Source organism: Falco peregrinus, chromosome 3, assembly GCF_023634155.1.
Source record: "Falco peregrinus isolate bFalPer1 chromosome 3, bFalPer1.pri, whole genome shotgun sequence".
Taxonomy (NCBI): domain Eukaryota; kingdom Metazoa; phylum Chordata; class Aves; order Falconiformes; family Falconidae; genus Falco; species Falco peregrinus.
This window is the reverse complement of record NC_073723.1, coordinates 120,453,767-120,481,290: the sequence shown is the minus strand read 5'-3', so window position 1 is coordinate 120,481,290 and position 27,524 is coordinate 120,453,767. Positions and strand designations below refer to the sequence as shown.

Sequence of the window (27,524 nt, the reverse complement as noted above, 5' to 3'; positions counted from 1 at the left end):
GCTCAGCAAAATACTTACATACAGGGAACAGTATATCTAAAACTTCCCAATCCTCCTCTGCACTTGAAGGCACCCGTTTTCTTTCTTTTTGAAAACTGAAACCCAGGTCCAAAAAGATCAAGAGATGTGAAAAAGCCAGTGTCTTGTCCTTTTTGTCCGTACGTGCCGATTCTGAACAATCACACTCCAAAACATGATGTTAAAAATAGAAGTGGTTAGAGAAGAGAGAAATTCCATGGAAGCTCTGAAAAGCGTACTTAAAGGTAGTACCTCGTCATGTATCAAACCAGGGCACTAGCTTGGTTATAAGTCAAGTATTTTAGACCACAACAGTAACTACGAAGTGCCTTTCATATTAAGCCAACGCTGGTTTCAATACATGTTTTCCACTGGATCTATTCCACCTCACAGAACAGATTGCACTGAAGCAACATCTACTTTAATCAAGCTGTTGCTACTATAAACAATTCAAGCCTCTTATTAATCATGAAAAATAATGATCCAGAAAGAACAAAGGGAAGTTAAAATATACCAAACTCATTTTCACAGCCATCTCATCCAGCAGGAAGAGCAGAAGCAGGTATATTACCCCAGTTTTCTATACAGGCCTGACATGCTTTTTTGCAATAGTACAAGCATTTTATTAACTACTTGTTAACTACTGTGCTGGAGAACCTCTTTAATTAGCATTCTAATTGATTCAATAAAATCGACAAATTCAAGCCAAACATTGGAATCAGTAAGCCAGACGGCAATTCTTTATTCTGTTACTTTCCATGTCTCTCGCTGAGCAGCAGCATTTCTTGTGAACAAATAATTTCATAGTCACATTGTTACATGTGTGTCTTAGGATCAATCCAAAGTACCAGAAATGCAAGAGGTTTAATTAGGTGCTTAGCATAATTTGATTCGATTAATCAATCTGTGTTCTCGCTTTTATACTTGACTGGCAAGTAAAGACTTTTTTGAGTATCCAGGTAAAAGACACAGCTACACCGTAACTCTTACATGAAACTAAAAACTGAACACAGTCTAATGTGATTCCTCTGCCACTCATCGTTAGCAGCCAACCCCACCAAAGCACATGTTGCAAGTTACCCACATAACCCCAACGCCTCCAGTACGATCCTGCCTGCAGTGAGCTGTTAAACGCATTCACTGCTCCTACAGCAAACTGAAGAGACAGTCTGAGGCTACACCTATCCAAATATTTATTTTTCAAAAGAAATGTTTTTAAAGGAATGCTTTTAAATAGTTTACATGTGTAACAAGAACACTCCAAACAAGTCTGCCACTCACTCAGGAAGCACAGACATCAGTTGCATTTGTGGGGTTTTTAATAGATATGTGAAGCTCCCCCAGTTTATCAGAGTCTTACTCAAAATGTTCAAGTCTCACATTTAAAACTGCACCAAACCCCCACAACTCTAACGAGAACAGTGAGACTGATAAAGTAACAGATGATGTGTGAGATCAAGAGGCAGAGGCAAGAGCCCTATGACTGCTGTTATGACTGCAACGTGTTAACACAAATTATTACTGTGTTACTGTAAAATGAAGACTAACTAGTTTGAGTTCTGGAGCAACAACTCTAAAGGGGGTTTTGTCTGTTTTGTGGGTTTGGTTTTTTTTAAACTTCTCTTTACTAAGTCAGAACAACTAGAAGACCAGTAACTGCTCTAGTACTAGTATTTGAGTCAGAAAAGACAGATTTTCAATCATATTCCCCTTGTAAGGTGGATGATTTATTTATAGAAATTCTACTCTCAATCATAAATTACTAATTATTATTACTTAAATTTAAATAGTTTAATTTACATCGTTCAATGGAAATAAAGCCAGTTACAAGCTTTATTTAAGCTTTCAAACACATCTAAAAACTTGAATGCAAGCATAGAATACGTACTCATCTACACCAGCAGTTCATACAAATGTTCTTTCCTACTGCAGCCTGCAACAGATCATCTCTTTTCACAACTCTGCTGCAACAGTTTCACTCTTCAGCCTCAGTTCTTAGTACTGCAGAAATAAATTTTCAAATGCTTGATATGTTAAAAAGGGACTATGGATTACTAACCTCCTTAATGGAGTCTTCATTAGGCAGCATAGAACACACACATGTGATGTAGGCTTGGCGAAAAGATGAAACATTTGCAATTTCTGGAGAATCTGCACACAATTTTGACAAGAAAGTAGCTTGCGGGATGCAGTTTGACTTCATCAAATGTTTTATTCGCATCTGCAGAAAGGAAGGCCCTTCTCGTGTAATCAATTTGTTAGCTATGGAAAGAAAAAAAAAAATCTTTGTGAATACACCGATTTACAGCTGACAACTGAAACTGGCTCGCTGTACAAATCAAAGTGACAGCAATGAACAGAATATCTTCTCCCGAACAAATTCAGACCACCTATGTAGAGAGAGAATGCTGGGGTACAGAAGACAGACACCCCCTCCCCAACCAAAAGCTAGCATCCAGTAAGGAAGTATGCCACAGCAGCGGCTAAAGGACACCGATCAGACCATACAGTGTTTTGAACAAGTTACCAGTAGTTTAGATGACATTCAAGATCTTCAGCTTTTAATTGTAGCTTCATATTCCAAAGAACCAAAAATATTTCAAACAAAGCATTATGTACTTTTCAACTGGAGATTTTTCTACCCAAGTTGTTAAAGGTCTTTTCCAAACTAAATGATTCTATAATGCAAAATATACAAAATGAAGTTGAAATTGAAAATGTTGTCTTTGCGGGACTTTGGAAGAATTGTGTTTAATACATGCTAGGCTTAAGTTCTAGATCTACCAAATAAAGCTAATCATTATAAAACTTGATCAACTAATTCAACAGTAAAAATGTAATTTCAGCTTATTTTTGTAAACAGTTAAAATTCACTTCATCGGATTAAAAACTTGGCAGATTTTGTTTGATTCTCTTCCCAGGTACTTAACAGAACCACGGAATTATCTCAAGTTGGAAGGGACCTATAAGGACAACTGACCCCAGCTCCCTGCTATCCGCAGGATACCCAAAACTAAACCGTGTGCCTAAAAGCATCATCCAGACGCTCCCTGAACTCTGACAGGCTTGGTGCTGCGACCACTGCCCTGGGGAGCCTGTTCCAGAGACTGCCCACCCTCTCGGTGAAGAGCTGTCTCCAGGTGTCCAGTTCCGAACGTCCTCATCTCCTTTCCTTGTGTCCTGTCGCTGGTCACCAGAGATCAGCCCCTCCCCACCGCTGCCCACCTTGAGGGAGGTGCGGCCCTCCAGGAGCTCACCCTTCAGACTCTCCTGCAAGCTGAACAACGCAAGCCACCTCAGCTGCTCCTCCTGAGCCTTGTCCTCAAGGGCTTTCATCATCCTGGTTGCCCTCCCCGGGACACACCTAACAGACCAGCGTCCTTACACTGAGGTGCCCAAACCTGCGCACAGCTCCAGCTGGGGCCATGCCAGCACAGCGCGGGGTGGCCGACGGGCGAGCTGTGCTCTGCTCGCTGCACCCCAGGGCATGGCGGACCCCTTTGGCTGCCAGGGCACGTTGCTGACTTGTATCCAATTCGCCATCAACCCCAGCCCCCAGAGCTCTTCCCATGGGGCTGCTCTCCAGACTCGTCCCCAGGTACGCACATATAACCAGGATTACCCCGGCAGGTGGAGAACCTGGCACTCGCTCTTGTTGAATTTGAGAAGGTTGGCTATTGCCCGGCTCTCTAGTCTACCCAGATCTCTCTGTAAGGCCTCTCTACCCCCGAGGGAGGCCACAGCTGCTCCTAGCGCAGTATCATCAGCAAACTTACTTCACGTACATTCGACTTCTGCACCCAGATAATTTATAAAAACATGAATGAGCACGGGCCGTAAAACTCAGCCCTGGAGAACCCTACCGGTGAGTGCCTGCCAGCCTGATGTGAACTCATTTACTATAACTCTTTGAGCCCAACCCATCAGCTAATTGCTCATCCAATTATCATGGACTCGTCTAGCTGTACGCTGGACACTTTATCCAGGGGGATACTGTGAGAGACAGCTTCAAAAGCTTTACTAAAGTACACGCACTTTGCCTTGGCTGATGAAATAGTATCTTCAAGACAGCTACGGTGCTACTTCCAGCTTAACAAACACCTACAGAAAGGCTTGATATTAGTCTCCAGATTGTACATATTTCCGAAGACCCTTGAGAATTAAGGAGTTGTCACTACATTCCTACACTGCACGCAATAATACACATCAACCAAGGAACAAACTGTCTGCTGATTTATAGAAGAAATTATGGAAATGCCTGAAACGTTCTGAATAACAACTTAGTGGAAGAGCCATAGCATAAAAATATTTTCACTATGTTAGTATCTTATTATTACTGTGTGAGACGGGTAGCTAAGAAACCAGGAGGATGTAAATTTCTGAAAGAGGGGATTGTACATAATACAAACCGAGAAATTCTCATGCTTTCTGCCCTTAAATTATGTCCAAACAAAAAAAGAACACATTCTAACAGACACGAGACTGGCTGGCAGAAGGCTTACAATGTGCACCTAAACAGAAAACTCATTTCAGGGGCCAAGTACATACTACATGCTTATAGTGAGACTTACCAGTATTCTGCAGAAGTTTCATTAGTGGACCATTAGAGATAATTTTAAGATTCATGTCTCTGGTAATGGTTTCCGTTTTTCACAGGAAAAACCTCTGAGCAGTAAACTCTTGACATAGCTGACACTGACATTTCACATTAAAGTGACTTCAACGAAGAAGGTAAAAAAAGCTGGCTGGCAAAGAGATAGTCTGCAGTAAGACCTCCAGTTGCTAGGAAACAAGCCTCCTCTCTTCCTTAAAAATTACATCTGTATATAACACCGTGCTCGAAAATTTATCAAAAATAACAGTGCTTCAGTGTCCATCCTACTTGTAGATGTAGAAGACTGCTAACCCAACAAGGTGGCCAAGAGGTCAGCGTAAGGAAGAACCCTACGAAGGCTTTCTTACTCAGCATCAGGATAAAGTCATCCACCCAGGTGAAACACACTATTGGTGTGCATGTCATTAATAGATTTTAGCACCCACAAGCATACAAAGCAGCTCTGTAGTCCCTGCTTCTACAGCTCCTGGCTCACAGAATAATTTTTTTTTTTTTTTTGAACAGGCCCGTAAGAATAACAGAAGCAGTGCTGGGAATAAATAAGATACTCTATTTACCTGCTCTAAGAATGATCTAGATTCCTCTTGTTTCTTATTGCACAGCTAGACATGCACCCAGCAATTGCTCAAATGGAGTTTTCAGCGGCGTGTCGGAGCCAGCTAGTCAAGACATGGGGAGTGTTTTAAGAGTATGTGCAGCGAGTCAGACAAATTTGATGTTTTCAGGTCAACAGTCACACATTTATCTTTAAGCACAGCTGAGAGAAACTTGCCAACGATACAGGAGGGACTCACTGCTGGTATGGACAAGAGGGTCTCACCTTGCTGCGATCTCTGGGAGTGGGCAGTAAACATGCACCCCCTCCTCCCCCAGGGGTGGAAGGTCTGTGCCCCAGGGCAGATTCCTCCACACCAAAGTGAGCGTGTATGGAACCATGCAAGGGAGGCAAACGACCCGAGCTCCTCTGTCACCCAGATGTAAGTGATGAGGGTAGGAGTAACAGTCAGATACCCGACTAGCGATTTATTTCTGTCTTAGCACTCAGTTTTCCTCTGAAGCGTCTATTCTTTTCCAGCAGCCTGCCTGCTACAACTTCCCTTTCCCTGAAAAGGGAACAAAACCCCATTTTGCTGCCTGTTGCTCAGAAGGGTTGTTTTCCCCTCAGAGAGCCTAACTTTGCACTCAATCCTAGATCCGTTACGTTTCCAAACATGTCCATGAACAGGTTTTCTCCTTCCTTTTCTTCCTAGGACCTCCTGCTGTTGTCTGTTCTGTCCCAGTATTCTACCAAACATCTCAGTACTAAACCATCTGGCCATAAAAATCAACGCAAAGACATGTTGAAACCCTCCCCTCCTCCAAAGCCTTTATAATAGTAACGGGTCGGTGCAGCTTCAAACCCCACACATACCATGGGCTCTCTTATCCTTGCTCTTTGGTCCCGGGATAAGAGATCCCCCTCTCACCCAAAAATTCATCTCATACTGCAAGTGTTTAAGTTATACCACAATATTGTATAACAGCCTTTATAAAGCACGGATGGCACTAATGCATGAAAACACTGCGATCAGTACGAGAAATGTTCGAGAGAAAGAGCATCTTGGGTGAGCATTTCCATTGAAAGTACCCCTGAAACAGAACAACAACGTGCTAAAGTGCAGTACAGCATGTTAACTACACACAAGTGACACTGAAGGCTGTACATTTTACAATAGCAGTGTGGTGGAGAGTTCTCCCGGCTTTCCTACAAGTCAACTCATGTCAACAGAGATATACCAAGATGTTGGCATTGATCTGCTGCACACAGCAAAAACGCTCACCCTAACCTCTTTGTTCTTCCTGCATGACACTACTTGTTAAACAAACAAAATATTTTTAAATCAGAGAATTAAAGCTAGCTTCCTTAGGCATAGAAGAATGTCAGAGGTCAAGGTTGCTGAACAGCATCTATTATGTTCACTTTGGGATGCTCATAAAATTTAGTCATTTCAAAGGTGTAAGCAACAGTGATTTTTTTTTTTTTTTGTGTGGCCCCTTTCTCCAGCAAATATTCATGCCCAAAGTAAACATCTTGAGCCAGCTGACAGTACAAAACAGCAACAACCACCCTAGACACATGGCAGGTTTATTTATTAACAGCATAGAAGCAGCAGACAGAACCTAAGCTGCTATGAAACTTTTGCTGAAAGAAATTTGGTAAGCCATATTTACAGTTGATGTCAGTTCTTTTTCAGGGCCAGTACATTAAAAAAAAGTAATTAAAAACCCCTTTAATCAAGAGAGACAAGAACATGTCACATTTTCACCATCTTTGATTCAAGTAAGCATCTGATGATCATTAACAGGCACTACCAGTTCACAAAACCAAGCTGGGCACACTGGGCTGCTCTCACATCTGGTTTACCAGTGGCCCACAACAGCAAAAACCAAGAATGCTTTTCAGACACACCCCACAAAGCCCAAAAGCATGAAATACAAGCAATTTAAAGAAACTAAGTTTTAGGTGACTGAAATAGTACCCATTTACAACAACACTTCAGAAGACAATCTGTGAAACTGTTGCACTGAAGGATAAAATGGCAGTTTCACCAAAACAACTGAAAAACAGTTGTGCTAGAGCTTTCTGCAGCCCTTACTCAAGGTGCCTAACAGCAGAACTGCCATCCCTGCCGGGACCTGTGGGAAGTGCATTTTGATTCCTGCTGTTTCTGTCAAATGGAGCCTGGTAGTCAGAAAAGAGATCAAAGTAGTGGTACAAGTAAGAGAAGGAAGACAAATGTGATAACTAATCAGTGACTTGAGATCTCCTATTATAGCTACAAGCATTTACGTAATATGATTCTGAAGGTAAGAAAGCATTAATTTAATGCAGTAGACATCCAGAGATAGTTGCTTAATTCCAGCTCCAACCACGTTCTGCACAAGGCCAAAAGATTAATTCCAGCTCCCCAGATAGGCCAAACGATACTACAGCAGCATCTGACTTTCTAGCACAGAGAAAAGGAGGGACTGAAGATGTGGAAGTAAACCAATACCCACAAGATTTTTACTTACCATAATACATGGTACGATACACCTTCATGAATCAGTTTTTTCAGCAGTAACTTCTGTAGTCACAGAATTACACTTTGATGATGTCATGAAGATAAACTAAGATAAACATTAGCAGCACAATTTAGGAGTCAAAAGATTTTCCATGCCAGAATTTGTTGCATAAAGAGCAAGATTTCTTTAAGCTCTCATTTTGCCTTGCACCAGAGTGTAGAGTATACAAATCTGGTGCATTCATCTTGCATTTTGAGAAAAGAGCAAGGTTTATGTACACCCTCAATCTACTTCTCTCTTCCTGTAACATTTTAGAGTTTTGTGACTCACAGTGACTCATCATATGCATTATTTTGACTTCTCTGGAGTCTGTATACTCCAGATATACTCTGTGGAGTATACATACAATTACAGGACACTGAATCCTATGCCCTGTGATGTCTTTCCCAGCCTTACGTTCTCACCTACAATCCCCTGCAAATCTTCAATACCTGTTCAGCATGCTCTTATCCTCCCAAGAGGCTAATAAGAACAAAACCAACCAAATAAAAACCCCTCCATCCTCTGTCATGTAAGGGCACGGAATTATTTAACTACTGAAACACTACCTCACAGTATTGGTAGATATTAAATATCCCCACTCCCCCTCTCGCTATTTTCCCATTTCCATTACTAATAATGCTACTACTTTAACCTGCCACTTTCACAGTATTTGCTGCAAACCAGAACAGCGGGAACAGAACATTGACATGGTGCTCTCACTGTCCCAGATGTTGACAGATACCACATGAGCTCTATCACTGCTTACAGTTCCCTGCACTGTCAGTTGAAAGCACTCAACCAATACCTAAAACTTCTTGCTTGGGTGCTAAGATGTCACATGCACATAGCCTGGAAAGCTCTTAGAAAAATCTTTCAGATATGTCTAAGCAACTACGTTGCATATCAACAGGCCACAGGGATGACACTTTTCTCAGTTTATCTGCTCTTAGATACCCCGAAAGCAAGCAAAAAAAATCAAAGCAAGATTTCCAGAACTGCCATGAAAGCAACACACTGTAAAAAGCCACGTTTTAGGCAGATACTTGGTGTCTTAGAACCGCCCTTCATTTAAAATGTCTAACTCTTTACCTTATGATTTACTTCAGAAACGTTCCTTTGACAGACCGGTCTAACAAGGGATTCCAAAGTCACAGTCAGACCATTTAAGTATGCCTGCGGATTACTCCAGCCTATATGAGAATGCACTTGTTCAGTTACAGAATTCCCAGAAGAGCTCCAATGCATGTCCCGTTGCCTCTGCTTGCATCTCATGAAAGGCCCACTGGTGAAGACCACTCTTTCGGGCATGTATTCAGATCTAGCTAAACAGATAAATATGTACTAAATAAAGAACACCAAGAAATCAATAGTTTCAAAGTTGCCGAGTGACCTCAGAAACGCTCAGCCCCATCCAACATGGCCAGAGATGTGTCAACCAATCAGTTTGCCAAGAGAAACTTCAACCCAAACTAAAAGCCAAAGGACTGAACGAACCAGTTCTATCCTATTACTGCTGAAGCCAAGAGGTAGTCTGAACCACGTCAAGGTCCTGTGCAGGAACAAAGAAGCGTAGCAGCATTTAGTAGGATAGCCACTGGTAAAATCAGCCACGTGTGTAAGAAGCAAATTAATCTATTAGAATCCACACAGATACGTAGGAGGAAATCACTCCTACTGGAATTCACACCAGTCCTCCGCAACAGTTCTCCTCCTGCCGCAGCTAAAGGGATTTTGCATAGCTAGCTAACCATTAGCCCGCACCGGTACACCACCCTCCGAGTAAGGGATTCTTCAATGGCTGGAGGTTTTCATTAACATGGACCAACTTCGAAATGCAAGTTCTTTTGAGTAGAAATACACTAAGAGCAGTAACTGTGCAACTGCATGGCCTAACAATACTATAAATGAAAGACTCCAAGACAGGATGTTAGTATGGAATGCAATTCTTTTCAAGACACACTGGAGATGGCATTAAATGCTGTCTGGAGTTCAAATGTTTCTGCCATACTACTGAATACCTGAAGCAAAGACTGCAGTCCAGCCATGGCTGCTTTTTTTTTTTTAATGCTTACTAGCACAGGGAAGCAACACATCTTCTCAATAACCTTAACATGTTTCTCAGTTATGTAGCAAAATGTACTAACTTAACTCAGAGAGGCTACACAACACCAGAAAGGAGGAGTCTGCTATGGAAGAAAGCTTGACTTAAAATCCCTTTTTGTGCTCCTGTAATTTTTAAGAAAATATCTTAAGCTTCTCTTCCCCTCAACATTATTTTTAACTTTGGATTACTACTGAGGCAAACTGCGGCCTTGTGTACTGTTAATGGAACAAGTTAAAAGAAATACCAGCAAGTACTTAATGGTATCACCAATAGATATGAAAAAATTTCAGAGAGTAAAAAAAAAAAGTATATAAAGAACTCCTTTTCCTCACCTCATATTCTCTGATTCACGATCTTATTTTCATAGCCTATACTCAATGAGCTTCCCAGCCCAGAGCCTAATAAAAGAAAATGTCCACACTCATGTTTCCCCTCCACGTGCATTTTACACCTCTGAAATGTTGGACATACACAATTCTTCCCTGTCTCAAGGGAGCAAAATTTCTGTATTTTTATGAGGGAAAAAATAAATGATTATTTATAAAAATGGAATTTCAAGATGTTCAAACCAATGGATAGTACAGCCCAAGCAGAGATGCATTAGCAAGGACACATTATCCACAGTGTCAGTGAGACAGTTTCATAACAAATATTGTTCAGCAACATATGAATACTATTGTACAACACAATTTAAAATACAACTCTCTTCCGACTTCAAAACATTAGTTCCCTACCAAAACTTCACCAAGTAACTCCTTAATAACCACGTATCATCTCTAAAATCACATTCTTACCTTCCTCAGTTTCTACTGGTTGCTGGGATAGAATTTTAATAAGAACTGGATTTTTCCATACTCCTTCCCTTGTGATATCCACCAGTATTTGGAGATTGTTATTCCCAAATTCCAGTAAAGCATCATGTGAATCCTACAAATTGCAAAAAAAAGGTCATTAAAAGTCTTCGCTAAATATTAAACCAATGTAATTTTGTATTACCTGTCCTAGTATTTGACTGTATTCTACTAGTTTCACACCATTCTAAGTCATTCATGTTTTAACATGTTTGCACTGGGATTTTAAAGTACATCCTTTCACTTCTCTAATTCTACAGCAAAACTTCCCAATTTCAAAGTACTGAAAGTTAACTGAAATGGCCTAACTCAAACAGCCCATCTGTAGTCCTAACTCTTTTGCAATTTTTACATTTCTCCAGGCACACATGTACATAAATTATATTATATTATATATAAATAATATGACAGAAATTATTGTATAAAAGACAAAGGATGATTTTGTATCAAAGCATTCAGTGCCATTTAAGAAAACAGAATGAAGACTAAATAGTTTTCAAAATGAGTAACAAAATGCCAAGAGTGTAAAATTTTACATTTAGGGTTAATGGCAGTGAGATGATCCAGCAACTCCCATTTCTGAGAACTATTAAAGGCGTCACTCACTAGTCTGAGGGAAGGGGGGGGGGAACATCCTTAAACTACATGAGCAGCAGCACAGCGGGAAAGGCTCAGAAACAACCCTCATCTACCAAAAGGGCAAGGCTGGGGTCATATGAAGATGCAGGTTTCCTGGTGGTCAGAGATGCAAGAAGTCTCAGGGAACTTAAGAAAGAGAGAGCAGCACGCAACACACAGCAGAGACTGCTGCACACCACTCACAATCCAGACCAAACTGGATTATAAATCATTTCCTTTAAGATGAAAACATCCTCCTACTGGATACAGATACAAAATTTCCTTAGAAGCCAATACATGTCCAGTGCATTTCCTTGGAGATTCAGGGATCTCCAGCGCTGAAGTTTTGAAGCTGTGAAGGCTGACCCAGATACCCTCCCCACTGCACAGGCCTCCCGCTGAAGTTCATCCACCAAACCTGTATAAATAGCAAAATACTCCGAGTGACCCAGGCCCTACTGCTTTTATTTCTGGAAATCTGAGGAGGGAAGGGAGGGTGGGGGGGGGTGGGGGGGGTGGGAAAGTAATGTTACACATGGAAAGAAGCCTGAAGTCTAACACAGAAGAAAAAGCAACTGGAAACAGATTCCAGCACTTAATGTCCCCCGCAGGAAAACCAATCTGGGGTGACTTGCACTGAAAAAACCTAAAACATCATCATGCAGAATTTTCTAACACTAACAAACTGAAGCCAACTAACTGTAGGCAATTTGTAGCTACACGTTCAGTAAAAATATCTTAAACTTAAGAATGAGTTTGATACGTGACAAGATCCCCTAGTTCTAGTGAGCTGTTTTAGGTGGGCAGTACTTTTAACACTATTATTAACCTCAGGTTTGCTTTCAATGGCCTCTGATGTCTCCTCTATATACACCGGAATCAATTCAGTGTTCTGATTTATCAGAATTAAATAGGGCTAATATTATGACCACTGAGAACACCACAGTAACCGAAGAGCCCTGTAGAATGGGCTGTCAAAAGATGGCAATAACCTGCACGCCACAGTGCCACGCAGAAGACATGGCTTTCAAATTCCCGAGTTTCCTTCTATAACCAACTGACTCTGCTACGAAAAAAACCCAAGACTTTCTCATCTACCGTACACAGTAGAAGGCATCTTTGCATTTAATGATTAGACCCTTTAATAAATAATTTGACTTACGCGCTACGCATTTTTTTCAATACAGTATGTTGCCAGAGCATCGTCTCCCATACTAACATTATAGCTTTAACCTGTACCAGTCTCAAGCAATAATCAGATCATAGATCAGGTCAAAGACTAAGTCCAAAAAGCCATCAGCATTTAACAGCTTATGACTTCAAATATCACATGGGAGACTGAACTCAGTGAGCTTTACCGAGCTACAGAGCTGTGAGAAGGCATTCAGCACATGTTAAGCCTTGGAAGGAGGTGGAACTAACCAGCAAAGCCCTTCCCATCAGCCTGTATCAATCAAGTAAAGGCAAGAAGTGCCAGGTTCCTTACACTTAGCACATGTAAGAGGAGAAAGGACACCACATCTTTTAAACAGCATGTTTTCTTGAAGAAAAGCAACAGCTGAATCAGTTCTCGTTATCAGAAGACCTTTGGTAATCAGGCTACATTTCCTTTGAGGCTATCATTTGTATGTTCAGATTCTTCACTAAGAGCTTCAAGAAAGCATTAATAACCCATACAAATTTAACAACTGTACTGCAAATCTTGAGAATTTATGCTATTTCCTGGCATCACTTCAATAAAAGCATGTAACTGACATTCCTGGCTCTTACTGTTGAGAAACAGTTTAACAAATATGACCCAAAGAACCATCTCTCAGATTACTGATGTTTTACTGTACTTAAATGTACTGCAGTACTGCAGAAGACATAGCTTTAGGAAGCCACAGAGAGCTCTCGGGACATTACATATAGTGCTGTCACCCAAATACCTGTTCCAGCAACTCAAAGATACTTATCAGTGAAAAACACTGAACTACAAACCTGATCGTCAGCTCTGCACGGTTCTGAAAGGCAAGGAAAGGAAAACACCAACTCCCGCCTGTATGAACTCACCCTCTCTACTGACAAGTCAGGGATATTCCCATCCTGGCCCCAGCAAACACTCGCCAACCAAGTGCCAAAGACCATACAAGCAGGTTTTGTAACACCACGTTGCACTAGCTGAGATCCATTGCCTCTTAGTGATACTTATCCCATGCCCCTCTGCTACTGGGCTGCATGTTCTGAGGAGCTAGAAGCCATTGCCTCAGAGGAAGACACGCTTTTCTGCTGCCACCACGAGAACGATGCAGCTGAGGAAAAAAAAAAATCATCACACAACCTGGACAAGGGTGAGGTACTACTACTGAAAAAACTGCAATCTCTCAGCCTATGACATTCTGCAATCCAGACATTGAATGTAAACACTGTTTTCCCAACAGCAACTCTTTTCTGATCCGAGGGCTTCAGGATGTAGAACAGAGCTAGCAGAGCCCAGTTCAGTTGTAAGGATCATCCCCATTTCAGCACCTTCATATTAAGAGCTGAAAGAACCTTGGAAGGTCAGAAAGAAGGGGCCTATTATACAAGTCAACCGCGATCTGCTGAGTCAGCACCATCTTTACGATTCAGGGTATCAATACTGAAATACCAAATATAAAATTCAGCAACGCATGCACCATAAGTGACCACTGACAATACAAGCCACTTCCACTCTAACACTTAGCTGAATCCTTCCTTATTGGACCTACTGAAGTGTATAAGGCTAATATTAATGGAAATACTTATGAAAAACTACTACAATACTTCAGAAATCTTTGAAGAAATCTAATGCAAAATTTAAGTATACAGATCTCATCATGTTGGGACAACACCATGTTCTGAAGAGAAGGACACAAAGCATTTAATTCTACATGAAGTCAGGAAAGGATATTATAGTAAAAAGCTATGGACAAACTTAAAACAATCCTTGGAACAGTTTACTGAAGATACCAGGATTTTTCAGTCCTGGCAATTTAAAGCTCACAGCAATCACTACAGTGTCACAAAAGTTTTCATTTTATGCTCACCCTCAATACACAACTTTTCTAAAGAAAGCATTCATGCTCTTTGTAAGGCTTGAAGGGAACCCTGTTCCACAATCCGTATTCAATTCCCACGACAATACATCTCTACTGCCACTAAAGCTGTTCTGAATGCACTGCTTTATCACACCCATCCCCACAGTACCTCTCCACTGGGTTCCTCCCCCAGACTACACGAGCTTACCTGTAGCAAGGGCCCTGCTGTAATTCCGACCCAATCTTTTTCTCATATTTTACAGTATTTCCCCACCCACATCCGCTGCCATTGCATAAAACCCACGCTGGGACTCCTGCCATACAATCTCACTCTTTTCAAGGTTTGTTTTCAAGACCACACGCTGCCTCTGATCTTGCTTAGAGATAATGAAAAAGTGGACTTATGGGGGACTGCGGGGCATAACTACTCTTTCTTAGGATCAAAGAACAAACAGGTTCAGACACCAAATAAAGTTTTTGATAACATTTTGTATGTGAGCTGGACATCAGCAACACTCCCATTTTCAGCTTCAGAACAGTCCCTACACCTTGCTGCTTTGAAATGCAAGCCCATACCTTCTTCACTCCTGTGATGAAAATTTATTTGAAGTTTCACTGACTCTCACTACCTGTGCAGATTGTTAGAGCAACAATTACTGCAGGCACATCTGGAAGAAATGCCTCTGTCCCACATTTGCTACAACCACCAGTTACATTTGGAGTTATATTCCTCAGCCATACTCTCCTCTTTTGCTAGGAAAGGAATAAGCATATTCACACCTGCCAATACAGGGCATGTTCTAATATATAATTTCGCAGTGCTTTGCTACTGGATTTGCCTGGAAATTGGCACATCAACATGGTCACAGGCTTTAAACCTGCAAGTGTTCACATGACTGCCTACGAGTGAATCCTGTCTAAAGTTGTATATTGCCCGCTGTATTCAATGCATACTCCTTCTCTGTTACTCTCCTCTGATGACAAGCGAGTTCCTACTGTACTCCAGGGCAGGGTACAGATGTTCTCGTTCTCATATTTCTGCAAGAGTGCTACCTCAAAAACACATTAGAGGCACCTGTTTGTAAAGGTTCACAAACCTCTTCAGCAAGGTTTCAGAGTACTAATATGTGTAATAAGCTTTGCACAAATCTTTTACTATCTAAACTATTGGGAGCATTAGATGAGTGCTATACCTGGAAGCCACCGTTTGAAAAACATCAGTACAAAAGCCAAGTACATTACTATACCTGGCAGCAGCACATCTTGAGCTTTCCTTTAATTCTAAAAGTTGACATGAGAGATCTGGGCTTGCATCACCCTTCTACCCCTGGAACTTAACAGTTTTCTTCCAACATATTCAGCCTGAATAAAGTCATCTCATCTGACTAAAAACTTGCTCTCTATTGACAAAAGTATCAAAGCTTGATCACTTGCTTCAGAAACCTAGAAATGCACATGTTTATTGCACCACAGAAATTATTCTCCTTGGTATCAAGAATTCTCCTTGCAGATCCCTCCAGTTAAAAGCTGGGAATTCTAGAGCTACTTTGTACCTCTTGTAACAGGAAAAAGCCTGTAGATGCCATCCCATTCTCTGAACATGAGAGAACATACTGCTTTAATTCTAGGCTATCTCAGTTACAAACTTACTATATGCCTTGTAGTGTATGATAAGCTCAGAAGGCTTAGGGGAGACCTAAACATGTTACAGTGTTTAAAGGGTGGCTACAAAGGAGACAGAGTCACACGGAAAAAATGAGGTGCAATGGGTACAAGTTAATCCTGTAGAGGTTCCAGTTGGATCCAAGAGGAAAATTTTTCACAATGAGAACAATCAGCCACTGGAACTAATAATCTCCCCAGGGAAGTGGTGTATTTCCCAACATCAGACACTTTCAAGATTCAGCTGGACAGGATGCTGGGCCACCTTGTCTAGACTGTGCTTTTACCAAGAAAGGTTGGACCAGATGATGCTTGAGGTCCCTTCAAACCTTGTATTCTATGATTCACTCCCCTTCCTCCAATGATGACTGCATTAGTGAATTAATGGGAGCACAGACCCAGCCTCTGCAACACAATGGCTAATAGATACAGACTATGTGTAATAGACGGCGTAGCTGGGTATTGTCAAAACAAACAGATGCACCTTCAGACTTGGTTCTGGAGTGCTGCAGTGTCCACTGTCATCTGCTGTAGTCACAGGACTTATGTTCCAACACTCAAAATAAAGGACAAATCTTTGACACCACTAAGACCATAGGATTTAAACTGTACCTACTGCATTTCCTTCTGCTACCAAGTACATGCCACATCCAACTGTTCTTAGGGTTACAATGATAGTACGTATTCCATAGTATCTCAAGAAAAGGAGGTCTATCCACACCTGAAGTCACCAGTCACAGACCAATTCTGTCGCTTCCACGACCACCAGGACTACAGAGCTCTACTAGTCCGTTTCTCTCAGTTTAAAGTGCTGGGTTTATTCATCTTCAGCCTACCTAAGAGTTTCCACACCTGCAATTTCCCTGACTGCAAGTGAAATAAAAGTAAAATTCCAGAACCTCTACACCTACACCTTCAGAGCTACTGCAGCAGCCAAGCCAGAGGGACTGAGGAAATCCCCAGTCACAGGGGGATAAGGTCTTGCGATAAGGTCTGCACGAGGACAGCTGCGATCTCTAAGTTTACTTCCTTCCAGCGGCTTCCTGCCAAAATCTTCACTTCATTAACTTAAAACTGATACTAGCTTCCTACTTCATCAGTCACAGTTAAAGCCAGAACAGGAAACAGCAGCAACAGATCAGTCCCTGGTCCTGGAAGGGTCTATTAGTTTAAAGGCAGCAAGACCACCACACCTGTCCTTCAGCTCCATGAGGAACACAACTCCTCGCAGACACCTAGGTACTACCTCCAGACTAAAACCTTGAAAACATCTCTCCCTCCTAGGTAGTCTACAGGAGCCATCTTCATCTGAGTGTACGACTAGTAGTATTATAAGCTTGTTTCTGCACCACCTCAGAAGAAACACTTATAGAAACCACCTGGACTAAAGACCTGTCCTACATTTTCATCTCTCTCAAATCAGGTATAGACACTAACTTTGCCACTCAGAAGCTCTTTTAGTCATCTTTAAAGTAATGCTTTGGAGCCGTTACATCACTCCATCAAAATCAGTCTTCCTCTCACACGAACCACTGGATAGATCAATATTTGCTACGATTCTCTTGCTGCAGCTGCTGTTGACTGTGTAGTTATAAATCTGCTGTTAGGCTCAAGGCTCCCAATACTGTTGTTGCAGTTAGTTTTTTGCTGCTCAGAAATTCTTGCTGCCTAGAAAACAGCAATGTAGGACAGGCAGAATTCAGTGGAAGGGTAGAAGAGGAGGAGCACAACAGCAGCCGCCTTTTTTAAATATGTAAGCTGGTAAAAGAAATTGAGAACACTTACCTGTATGGATTGATGGAATCCTAACCACACCTCATGCGGCAATTCACTTTCAGGAATTGAAAGCAGTAGCTCAAAGCAGCTCCTGGAAAAGTAAGAGGCAAGTAAGCAAGCTACCCGAACACATGCTGTTACTTTAAATAACTCTTGTGGCACATATTACTTAGCATTCAGATAACAAATGACATAACATTGAAATACATTTGACTGCAAAAATCAGTTAAAGGCCAGAAACAGGCAAGAGTCATCGTATGGAGAGTGCTCCTTTTTACTACGCACAATCTTGCTAGGATAAGATTGCAGCTACTTTTATAATCCAAGATAGTTTGTTCAACATTGCTCAGGAATGTTGCATTACAGAATTTCTGCTCTTTCCTCTCACAAAGAATTCCTAACATTCATTCTGAATAAAACTCTTTTAACCCCAGCATGGCCTCTGTGCCTAGAGTAAGAATGAAAACCAGCTCCAGCTAACTTAAAAGTTTCAATGCTGACATACAAAGATAGGAACATTAAAGAACAGCTTGACAGAAGACACATGCAGCGATCAGCACAGAAATGGACCTAGAGAACAGATTCCTAACAGCATCCTAAAAGCAACAGACTGACAATCTATTTCAAGAGGTGCACCAGCACAGAAACAGACCCACAGAACAGATTCCTAGAAACGCCTTAATGAGTCTTTGATAACTGGGAGTGGTAGTAGTGGACTCAAATACCTATGGTGCCAACTGTAACAAGCTCAAGAGCTTACCAAATGAAAAGTAAACCCCCACCCACGTTGATATGCCTATCAAAAATGTTCAGATTAAGGTCAGAGTTAAGCAGATCACACTGTGAAATATCTAGTTCATTAACTCAGGGAACTGCTGAATTTGTGTAGCTCAGTTATCTGCACAACACAGGTGGAAAACATTCCCTTATTTCTTCACTAAGCCAAACTCCTGCTTAAAAACAGGACACTAGTCACCGACCAGTCTTGATTTATTATACCCAGGAAAGTTTGTTACATCTCATTTTCAACTGTGTCAACGGTTAATGTTAGTATCAGTCAGCCCCATCACAATGGCATGTGAACTTCTGCTGTGTATCTGCTTTTCCAAATAAAAATTCAGGAAAGCAAGAAGGGTTCAGAAAGATTTAATATTTCTGAAACATCTAGCAAATTTGAGACCTATAAATTCCATACATAATTTCAGGCTCCAAGAACAGACAGGGGGAAAAGCAAGACCTACTTGATATTCCCTCATTTAGATCATCAGGTCAATGCTATCCCTTTTCAGAAACAAAAAGGAAACGACTGTATGTATTTAGCACATCCATGTCTTTTCAGGGAAAAGTCCTGGAGAACAAGAATCACTGTTTTCTAGGAGATAAAGCACTGGCAGGACTACTGCCTGTATTTTTCTCAAAAAGGGCTATCTAAACTTGTATGGGACACGTGGATTACCTAAACCCCAACTACTGCACAGAATAATTTGACCTGATCAAATGAAATGTGTTAACTATGACACTGTCTAGAGATTCACAAAATCTACACACAGCAAAAATGTCTCAAATCGTAACAGGTCTAAGACTCCACCTATAATACATGCACTGAGTAACTGCTATAAGCTACACCTACATTATTAGTTCCAACTCATGCTATTTTTTCTTCAAAACCTCCACTCTCAAATGTTAAACAGAAGAATGACAGGATGACACGTTCCGTCTTACCGTAGATAGAAGAGCTGAGCTTGGGGAAGGGGACAAGGAAGAGATGACCATAAAGCAAACACAAGTTTCAAAACTGCCTAGTACCCAAAATGAATGATTTTCCCCTTTACTCCTGACTTCTGAGAAATACATTGAACAGTTGCCTCCAAAATGCTATGGCTAATCAGTTTTTAGCCAGATTCAACATAAACAAAATCAAATGGACAAATACTTAGTTAACATCTGGCCAACCTTTTAATATTTCATTTAATATTGGGCCTTCACTGCCCAATCCTGTTCCTTTAAATAGAGGTTTATATAGAGCAAAAGCTCTAAACACTCCTACTAGGCAGAGAATAGGATAGCCTTCATCACTGTCATTCAGTAATTATTCACATCACCAGGCAATGGAATTTCACTCATTACTATACGCATTACTATACGTAACAGGATTGCCAGATACTCCAATTGTCATAGGTGTTGATTTTATATAATAACCAGGACTTACTTTTCCCTTTTCCTGAATTTACAAGTTAATTCACCAGTTCAGATGTCTACACTCAGGAGGTTGCTACTGGACTATCAAAAACAACTTTACAAGGTCTCATAGCAGCTGAACTCTATTTTAACATAAGAAGAAAAAAACAAACAAAAACCCCAGCACCCTAACAAGACAAAAACACCCACAAAAAAACCCCTAGGTATGTGTCCAATTTTCACGCATGTCACACAGACTCTATTCATCAAATGAAAATTTGCAAACGTCACAGTCTATGTGCTTTTGAAAAGTCTTTTGATGTACACCTCAGACAAAATCAACCAATTCTATCTACTACCACTTTTAATTCCTGGAAATACTTTTTTGTATGTATGATATTGGTTATATAAAACATCAGGTTTAAACAAAATGGCAAAGCAAGATTTTAAAAATAATTTTCCTGTACTTAATCCTTAAGGACTGTGAAAAAAAAATATCTGAAATTAGACTTTCAAAGCATTGTCTTCATAGACTGTTATCTCACTCTGTATAGACAAGAGGGCTGAATTTATGCCTCAAGAGTTATAGTCTGCTGTAGTAACATAGCACTGAGCTGAACCAAGAGCCAAAAATTATTTTGTTGTGAGTTCTTAAGTCTTCCTCAGGACCCCAACACCAAGCACTCTAGTTTGGAAACCGCTCCAGAAGAAATCTGGAGCTCCAATTGTATAGCCAGCATGTAAAACAATGTACAGCTCAACTGCAAAAGTAACATCCAGGATATTCCAATTAAGTTTTCCTAGGTAGAAAAATAAGTAGAATTCCAAGTCAATTGCATACGTTTTTGTTGTAAGAACTGACTCAAATGCACAGCTGCATAAAGCCTAGCCAGCCTTCCCTACTGGCAAGGGGGAAGAAATGCCCATTTAGCTTAATTCTTCCCTTTGCTTCTTATTATACAATACCTCAAAACACAACTATAGCCCTGAAAGCCCATTTCCTCCTTTACTGTAATGCAACTAAACGGAATTTAGGTATCAAGGCAAAGACCACAAATCAAAATACCAGCATCACTTAACTAAGTCAAGCCTTTTTAGCCCACTCTACCAATACCACCACAATACCTACCTATACAAACTTAATTCCAAACTTAAATCACAATTTTTGCAAATAAAACATAATGGGTGCTTGAATGCTTCCATTATTAAAATAAAATAATTTCTCAGGCACTCAACTTCAAAATACCTTTCAGGAGGAGGTCTCCTAGACTTAAATTTCTTAATTTTGGGAGGAATAACTCTAGGCAAAAATCAACACATTATCTGCATACAATTACTCTGTAATAATTTTATACCTCATTCACCATTATTTTTAGACAGAGATTTTAAAAAGTAAGTTTGAAAAGCTTTCAGGATTGTGTTCACCTTTAGATTGCATTAGAAAACTTTTCTCATCCTAAGCTTCTTAAGAGTTAAAAAGATGACTATACATTGGATGATCAACAGGAATAGTTCACTTGTTGCCAGGAATTATCCTGCATTTGTTAAGAGTTAAGTCCTAATGACAGAGTGGTAAATGCAAGTTAGTAAATCAAAAGACAAGTTTATTAGGTTGAGAAATTTTTAGAGACAGAGCAAGCAAACCATCCCATGTGCTCCCTCACAGAGGCGTTATGGAAAGCAAGTACATTCTTCCTGGAAGCAACGTGTTACATTCAGTAAGTACAACTAGTAGGCAAGATACAGCTCAAGAAGTCTGAGGTAGACTGGTCTTATCAGTTGAATCCAGTTTTGCTAATTAGACCAGATGACATTCAGATCTTTCCCAATTTTTTTTTTAAATTGAAAAAGCGCATAAACACCTTCTCAAAGATGCAGAAATGGTAAACTCCCTTTCAGACCAATGCCATCGCAGAAAAAAGTAGAAAGGTGCCAAATACTAGCTACTGGCAAACACTATGTGAACTAGGAGCAATTTTTTCTACTTTTTAAAAATCTAACCTATTAATTTTAGGGCCATATAAATCATTTTTAGACAGAAGTAAAATTTTCATAATGATGGTAACATGAATGGCACCTTCCTCCTCACACAGTACAGAATCACAAAATGGTCTGGGTTGGAAGGGACCTTACATACCACGAGTTCCAACCCCCTGCCCTGGGCAGGGACCCCTCTCACCAGCCCAGGCTCCTCCGTGCCCCGTCCAGCCTGGCCTGGGACACTGCCAGGGATGGGGCATCCACAGCTGCTCTGGGCAGCCTGTGCCAGTGCCTCGTCACCCTCACAGTTAAGAATTTCATCCTAAGATAAATCTGCCTTCTTTTAGTTTAAAACCGTTACCCTTTGTCCTATCGCTACAGGCCCTACCAAAAAGTCTGTCTCCACCTTTCTCATAACCCCCCTTCAGGCGCTGGCAGCTGCTGTAAGGTCTCCCCAGAGCCTTCTCTTCTCCAGGCTGAACCCCAACTCTCTCAGCCTGTCTTCATAGAGGAGGTGCCCCAACCCTCTGAATCGTCTTTGTGGCCCTGCTCTGGACTTGCTCCAACAGGTCCATGTCCTTCTGCGTTGGGGGCTCCAGAGCTGAATGCAGTATTCTAGGTGGGGTCTCACGAGAGCAGAGTAGAGGGGGAGAATCACCTCCTTTGACCGGCTGGCCATGCTCCTTTTGACGCAGCCCAGGACACCGTTGGCTTTCTGGGCTGCAAGCCCACATTGCCGGGTCATGTCGAGCTTTTCATCCACCAGCACCCCTGAGTCCTTCCCCTCAAGGCTGCTCTCAATCCATTCTCCACCCAGCCTGTACTTGTGCTTGGGATTGCCCAGACCCATGTGCAAGAGCTTGCCCTTGGCCTTGTTGAACCTCAGGAGGTTCGCACAGCCCGACCTTTCAAGCCTGTCAAGGCGCTCTGGATGGCATTCCTTCCCTTCAGTGTGCTGACCACACCACTCAGCTTGGTGTCACCAGCGAACTTGCTGAGGGTGCACTCGATCCCACTGTCCATGTTGCCAAGACAGACACTGAGCAGCACTGGTCCCAGTATGGACCCCTGAGGGACACCACTTGTCACCAGTCTCCACTTGGACCTGAGCCATTGATCACAGTTCTTTGAGTGTGACCATCCAGCTAATCTCTTCCTTATCCACCGAGTGGTCCACCCGTCAAATCCATGTCCCTCCAGTTTAGTGAGAAGGATGTTGTGTGGGACAGTGTCAAAAGCTTTGCACAAGTCCAGGTAGGTGACATCAGTATCCTCAAAAAAAAAAACACTCAGAGAAGCTCAAGTCAACAATCAGCTTCAAAAGCTTCCTAAGATTCACAAGGATGGCCAGCTAGCTAAATCTCAGTGAAAGACATCTTTGATATGTTTATTAGACACCTAATTCTTTACTAATTATTCAGTAGAGGCAACACCTTTGGCATAGTAATACTGGGGGGGTGAGGGGAATGTGTTGTGCTTTGTGGCTGTGGAAACAAGCAGTCTTGAGTTCTACATGACCAAAGCAGGTATGTCCCTTCATGGCCATGGCCAAGAAGAGCACTCCTGTTCCCCCACAATCATTTGCCAAATCTGGAAACTACGAGAGCAACCACTCCAAGCTTTCCTTTTATTTCCTAAGGTTACAGACAGTGGACAAAAAAAGTCTCACACTGCATCAGCATCGTGCTGCTTATGGGGGGCACTGTCTTTAAGTCATGTCAGATTTACTGTGGACACACGACTGAACTGGTCAGGTGGTAGGGAAAGCCACAGTGCACTGATTTTTGTTGTTACTGGTTCACCTTGCTGAGAAGGATATCAGGAGGAGGATCTGGGATGGATGTTGGCAGGGAAGGAGAATTTCAATACGTAGAACTCTTTTGCTTTAAAACAGGAAGCTTGCTCATTTCATTTCTCATCAGGGTTCAAATCAGAGAATACATAGCATGTATGACAGCTGTGGGTAACCCAACAGCCTCCCCAAAAATCACAGTTACATGAGAACAGTACACTGTCATGTCCCTAACCAGGTAACAGTCTTCCTCCTCCATGGAACTTAATTTAGTCTTTGGTTCCCTGCTCTTAACTTCTCTCTCCCTCCCTCGGAAAACCATATGTAAAAGAAAAACACGGGAGAGTTGAACCAGGTATGCCATTTCCCTCAAGCTACCCATGACCTTACTTGTTATCTTTCTCATTCTTTAGATTCCTCTCAAAGGTAATCATAACAAGAATAGGGAGATTCCAGAAAGTCAGCCTCTCTGCTGTCCTCCACAACATAGTTTTCTGGATATAAGCAACGGCAAACAAACTCCTCACACTGCAAGATGGAACAAACCATACTAGCAGAAGCAAAATATTTTGATTTTTCTCAACAAGAGAAAAGAATTTTGATAAACAATTTTGACACAGAACTGGGATTCCCACCCTGAAGTATGTAACAGTGGCAAAAAAAATACAGAAAGTACTCCAGTTACGGGTGACCTGCATACAGAGACAGTGAAAGACAAACTTCAAGCGACATGAGTAGGGAACTGCAGAATACACAAGCTAATTAATATGACGAAGATGAGAATACTCTCATCCATAAATGGACAGTCCACAAAACCAATTAAGATACGTTGCCAGAAATATATGTATTATGTACCAGGTAAGCGATTTAGCAGTTTAAGTCTTCAGTTTCTATATTAAGATGACAAACTTTTCCCGATTTTACACATTTTCCCTTCTTGACAGAAGGCTTAAAAAAATTACTCCTAATTCACATGCTTCTCATAACTAAAAAAAAAATAAATTCAAGGCATCATATGGAGATACCCGTTTCTGAACTGTTGATCAAATGCTTTGTTTTTTTGTAATGTATGAACTCGCAATGTAAATCAAGGAGTCCTCTGCAAACCCTTCTCAAAAAGAACACCTGACTTCAGACCACAAAGCAAGCAAGCAACTGGTAACAAATTAAGAATAGCCCATTGAAAACCTGTCAAGAGAATTACTTCTATTCTATGGTGATCTTTATATTCAAGGTTCTAGAAACTTCACCCTGCCCCCTCGAATAAAACCTTACCAGCAAGGAGTGACCAGCACATCAAGTTATCCTTCTCAGGCTAAGGGTAGTAACTGATAAAACTCCAATGTATGTGAAAGCCCTCAGGTTACCTCTTCAATTACAAATAGCTGTTTGCACTTAAAGCGGACTTTGAGGAACTATGAGTTATTCCAAATTAGCTGAGACTGTAACAGTTCTACCTCTTATCTGAAGAACTGCTGCATTTTAAGTCACATCTGCCAACACCTGTCAAAGATTTCAGGTTTAATTACCCTTTGTTTTGCTATTGTGTAGCAACAGCCCACATGCACAATATATTACCATAAATACAAAATAACTCAGCCTTTTCAGAACAGGACATGCTCAGAAGTACCCTGCATTACAGGTGAGAGGACACATGAAAGCAGCAACTGCACAGCAAGTGATACAGGTTTATTAATCCATGGATGAAGGTCTAATATTAAAGCTTCTGTTTAACAAGGACCACACTAGGCTTTTTCTACAGAAAATAATTTTCAGAATGTTTAAGAAAGAACAGAACTTTCCTAATAACTGCACAATTATCCAAATACAGAAGAACAAACCCTTACAACTTGTTCACATTAATTAACAAAATGCTCAAGTACATTTTTGTGGTATAATTAAAAAAGTACTAGAGACATTTACTAGACAATAAATTGTAAATACAGTTGTCAAATTACGCATTACACTATTTCAACAACTTTCCCTTTCATTTATAAAGCACATTTTGGTTCGTGTTTGTTTGGGTTTTTTTTTAATTATAATGTACCAACTTAAAACTTACAGCACTAGCCTGCCAAGTACCAAAAGAACATCTTCACATTCTGTAGTCAAGTAAGGTCGTGCATTAGCAAAGCTTTGGATGGAGATTCGATATACTTCCAAAAAAGGTAAAATATGTTCCGATGCACCCCGACTGCCAGCATACTGAAGTAGCGTCTGAAAGAAAATGAGTTACCATTAGAAGTTCTCATAACACACTTTTATCTAAAAAACCAAATATCAATATAAAATATCAAGCATATACAGTAGAATGTTTCTGGAAGTGATAAGTTTTTACTCAGAAGGAAATTTAAAAGTAGTAGCTTTTCTCCTCAATAGCAGTTGTCCCTTTTATTCAAAAATATTTTCATTTATTGTTTTGATAAAATCATCAGAATTTCTACTGGGGAGCAAGCTAGATGGAATCAATAGAAATGTGAACTGTTAAGTTACAAACTCAGGGAGATCCACACTCTGCTTCTTTTGCACAACTGCCATGGAGACAGAACCACATACACAACACTGGAATCTTTATTACTAGTGAGAATGCAGAAAAATAAGCAAGAAGTTCAATATTAGGAGCATAATTCCAGCTGTAATATTTTAAAGATACGTGCACTACCTGTACAGCAAACTTGAAGCCATTAGGAGGGGATAAAAAACCCAGATCAGATCGTTATAGATTCATTTTTCAAATGCAAAATTACCCTAGACTTTGCTACCTTGACCACAGCAATCCCACATTACCCAGGCACAGTACTGAAGCAGCAGTGTAAAACCTAGCCAGCTTTAAAAGAAATCCAAGTTTCAAAAATCAGCACAGGGACAACAGCAGTATCTCTCAACCTTTTTAAAACCTCACTACGCTCCCATGTTCTTTTCCTACAGGTCATAAAGTAATACTGAGAGCAAGCAGGGCACTTAGCTCTACTGACAGCTCTAACATCCCCTCTCTGTATGCACACCCGCGAGCTCCAGACCAGTTATGCCTGTGTTCTCACCAGTTACAATCCCTCTCTCATGCTGCACCCTCCTAGACCAAACCAGGTACCAATCTTTATTAAGGGCAGCTGTGAAAAAAACAAAAAACAATGAAAAAGGCTGTACTCTGTGGAACCCTTAAGGCCAAGGCTGTATGAAAAAAAAAACCTTCAGTGCCCTACCTTATAACTCAATACAAGCCAATTTGTTCTAAGAGGATCATCAGGTCACATCAGGCTTCAAATTATTTCGAGCTGGGACTCTTGACACAACCAATTTATTTTAACAGCTTAAACAATCACATGATCATATCAGATTATGACTGGGAGGACGCTACTGAACAGACCCTACAAAGAGCTTACTAAAAATCAAGTGTAGTCATTATAACGGCCATTAACTTCTAAGATGAAGCCTAACTTCCAACACACCAAGAAGTAAGTGGCCAGATACATGCTATTTAGTGTACTATCTGGTGTTATGTCAGTGTTCTAACTGTACAATACAATTCCTAGGGTAAAAGAAAACCAACAAAACAACAAACAGACATCTACTAGTCTGGCACAACCACCTGTGATCTTTAAGGAAAAAACAAACAAACAAACAAACAAACCAAAACCAACCATCCAAGAATCAATAAAAATCAAGAACATTTTGTAGATTATTCTCCTAGAACTCAGTAATATTAACTCCTAGGTGAATGAAAGTTACAAACTCTCAAAAAAAAGACACAATATTAATAGTTATGAAGACATAAGGAGGGTAGAGAAAGGGAAGATTGGAAGTT

General features: G+C 40.8%; 1 protein-coding gene across 4 annotated transcripts in view; it reads right to left on the bottom strand.

Annotated features, from left to right (window-relative positions):
- RLF (RLF zinc finger) overlaps window positions 1-27,524 on the bottom strand; it is a 41,869-nt gene that overhangs the window by 10,383 nt on the left and 3,962 nt on the right. Inside the window, exons 2-5 of one of the 4 annotated variants that reach the window (XM_055801079.1) lie at window positions 25,782-25,936; window positions 17,779-17,860; window positions 10,619-10,751; window positions 2,078-2,280 (exon numbers count right to left, since the gene is read on the bottom strand). In XM_055801079.1, coding sequence (XP_055657054.1) covers window positions 2,078-2,280; window positions 10,619-10,751; window positions 17,779-17,860; window positions 25,782-25,936 — 573 coding nt within the window. Of the gene's footprint in view, window positions 1-2,077; window positions 2,281-4,589; window positions 4,969-10,618; window positions 10,752-13,345; window positions 13,585-17,778; window positions 17,861-25,781; window positions 25,937-27,524 lie in introns of those variants that run through there. The other 3 variants (XM_027783337.2, XM_013297309.3, XM_013297308.3) reach the window with 3 other exon arrangements.